The sequence below is a fragment of the Mus pahari genome, chromosome 19 (assembly GCF_900095145.1).
Source record: "Mus pahari chromosome 19, PAHARI_EIJ_v1.1, whole genome shotgun sequence".
Taxonomy (NCBI): domain Eukaryota; kingdom Metazoa; phylum Chordata; class Mammalia; order Rodentia; family Muridae; genus Mus; species Mus pahari.
In genome coordinates, this window is record NC_034608.1 from 11,571,860 (window position 1) to 11,574,004 (window position 2,145).

The 2,145-nt window shown below is 56.6% G+C and overlaps 1 protein-coding gene across 1 annotated transcript in view; it reads left to right on the forward strand.

The window, feature by feature from the left end:
• Slc8a2 (solute carrier family 8 member A2) overlaps window positions 1-2,145 on the forward strand; it is a 29,693-nt gene that overhangs the window by 14,682 nt on the left and 12,866 nt on the right. Inside the window, exon 4 of the mRNA XM_021219260.2 lies at window positions 363-785. Within this exon, the coding sequence (XP_021074919.1) occupies window positions 363-785 (423 nt within the window). The remainder of the gene's footprint in view (window positions 1-362; window positions 786-2,145) is intronic.

Below are 2,145 nucleotides of genomic sequence, written 5' to 3' on the forward strand. Positions count from 1 at the left end.
AAAAAAAAAAAAAAAAAAAATCCCTGCTACTCAGCCCAGCACCGCCCACAGCCCCTAGATCCAGTTACAAATGCAGAATCTAAAAGCCGAGGGGTTTTGCTTTGCACCAAACTCCCACTTCAGCAGATACTAAGGGAACCTGAGGGCTGAGAACAATAAGGCTTATCATCAGGACTGGAGAGATGGCTCAAAGGTTAAGGGCACTGGCTGCTCTTCCAAAAGGCCTGGATCGGAGCCCCAACACTCATGCAGGAAGGCACACAACTGTGTGCCTCCAGCTACTGGAGATCTTCTGGTCTAGGCAGGCACTGCACACACATATGCACATAATAGGGATGGCTCCCTGTGGTTCTCATCTGCAGCGAGGGCACGCTCGTGTTCAAGCCCGGGGAGACGCAGAAGGACCTGCGCATCGGGATCATCGACGACGACATCTTCGAGGAGGACGAGCACTTCTTCGTGAGGCTGCTGAACCTGCGTGTGGGCGATGCTCAGGGCATGTTCGAGCCCGACGGCGGTGGGCGGCCCAAGGGGCGGCTGGTGGCGCCGCTGCTGGCCACCGTCACCATCCTGGACGACGACCACGCGGGCATCTTCTCCTTCCAGGACCGCCTGCTGCATGTGAGCGAGTGCATGGGCACCGTGGATGTGCGCGTAGTTCGCAGCTCGGGCGCCCGTGGCACTGTACGCCTCCCCTACCGCACAGTGGACGGCACGGCCCGTGGTGGTGGTGTACATTACGAGGATGCTTGTGGAGAGCTGGAATTCGGCGATGACGAGACCATGTAAGCACGGTTGGGAGAGAGGCGGAGTCTGAGAAGGGGCCTAGGTGGGCCTGAGGAAGCCCTAGCTGAGAGTGGGGTGGGGTGGGGTCAGGTAAAACTGACCTGAAGAACAGCCCTAAACCTGGCAGTGGTGGCTCACGCCATTAATCCCAGCACTCAGGAGGCAGATGCAGGTGGATCTCTGTGAGCCTGGTCTACAGTACAAGTTCCAGGACAGCCTGGGCTACAAAGAGAAACCCTCCCCCCCCACACACACACAACAAGCAAACAAACAAGAATAACCCTAGCAGGCGGTGGGGTGGGGCCAGGGTGAGAGGGGCTGCTCAGGAAGGGTCTTAGCTGGGAGTGGTTGGAACCTGAAGAATGATTTGGCTGGGGATCGGACAGAGTAGAGCGTGGGAAATAGTCTTTGGTGGAGATGGGCAGGCCCAAAATGAGTGGGGTCTGAGAAATGGCCTTGGCTGAAGGAAGGGACAGAGCTAAGGCGGACTGGATCTGACAAATGGCCCTGGTTGAATGAAAAGATGGGGATGTGGCTGCATGTGTCACCAGAGTACCAGCTCCTGTGAAATGGACTTAACTAGGAGGTTGTGAGGAGTTGTAGAGATGGGGTGGGGGCTTAGGAGTTCTTGGGGCAGGATGGCTAGGGGCGAGAGAGGAGGGGGAAGCATGCAGAGAAAGAGAACCTGACTGGGTCAAGCAAGGGATGGAGTCCAAGCTTAGGTTTAAAGAGACGGGACAGGATCTTGACAGTGGGAGGAGCCATGCAGAGACAAAGTTTGAAGGGCCCAAAGGGCGCGGGGCTTGAGAAAGAAAGGATCATGGCCAACCTATGGATGGGAGGAGAAAGGGTTGAGGAGACTGGGTGGGGCTTTAAGAAGGAGAAGGACTTGAATGGGGCCCAAGCTGAAAAATGGAATTTGACTGGGAAGATGGGGGAGGAGTCTGAGAACGGGCGGGGCCTGGGTGGTCCTTGGTTGAAAGAGTCAGTTGTGATGTGGAAACAAAGAGGGGAGTCTCAGGTAGAGGAGGGACTTTAGAAAGGGGTGTTTGTAGGTGGCCGTGGCCCAGCCAACCTAGAGAAAAGTTGTTTGGCTGAGTAGAAGTCGTGGTCGAGTGGTGGGCGAGGCCTTCTGTGTGGGAGAAGTCTGAGACGTGAGACTTGTGAGATACTGGGGGAACTGGGAAACAGTGGGAGACCCAGGAAGCTGAGAAGAGAAACAGAGCTTGGGAGACCTGGGGCATGGATTCCTGAAGACTGGACTCACACGCAGGTCCTGTAGATGTGCAACCGGACAGGGCATTGCAAACCCTGGGCCCTGGGCTCGAGTCCCTGGAGAGCCTCAGCTCACCTCCCCCC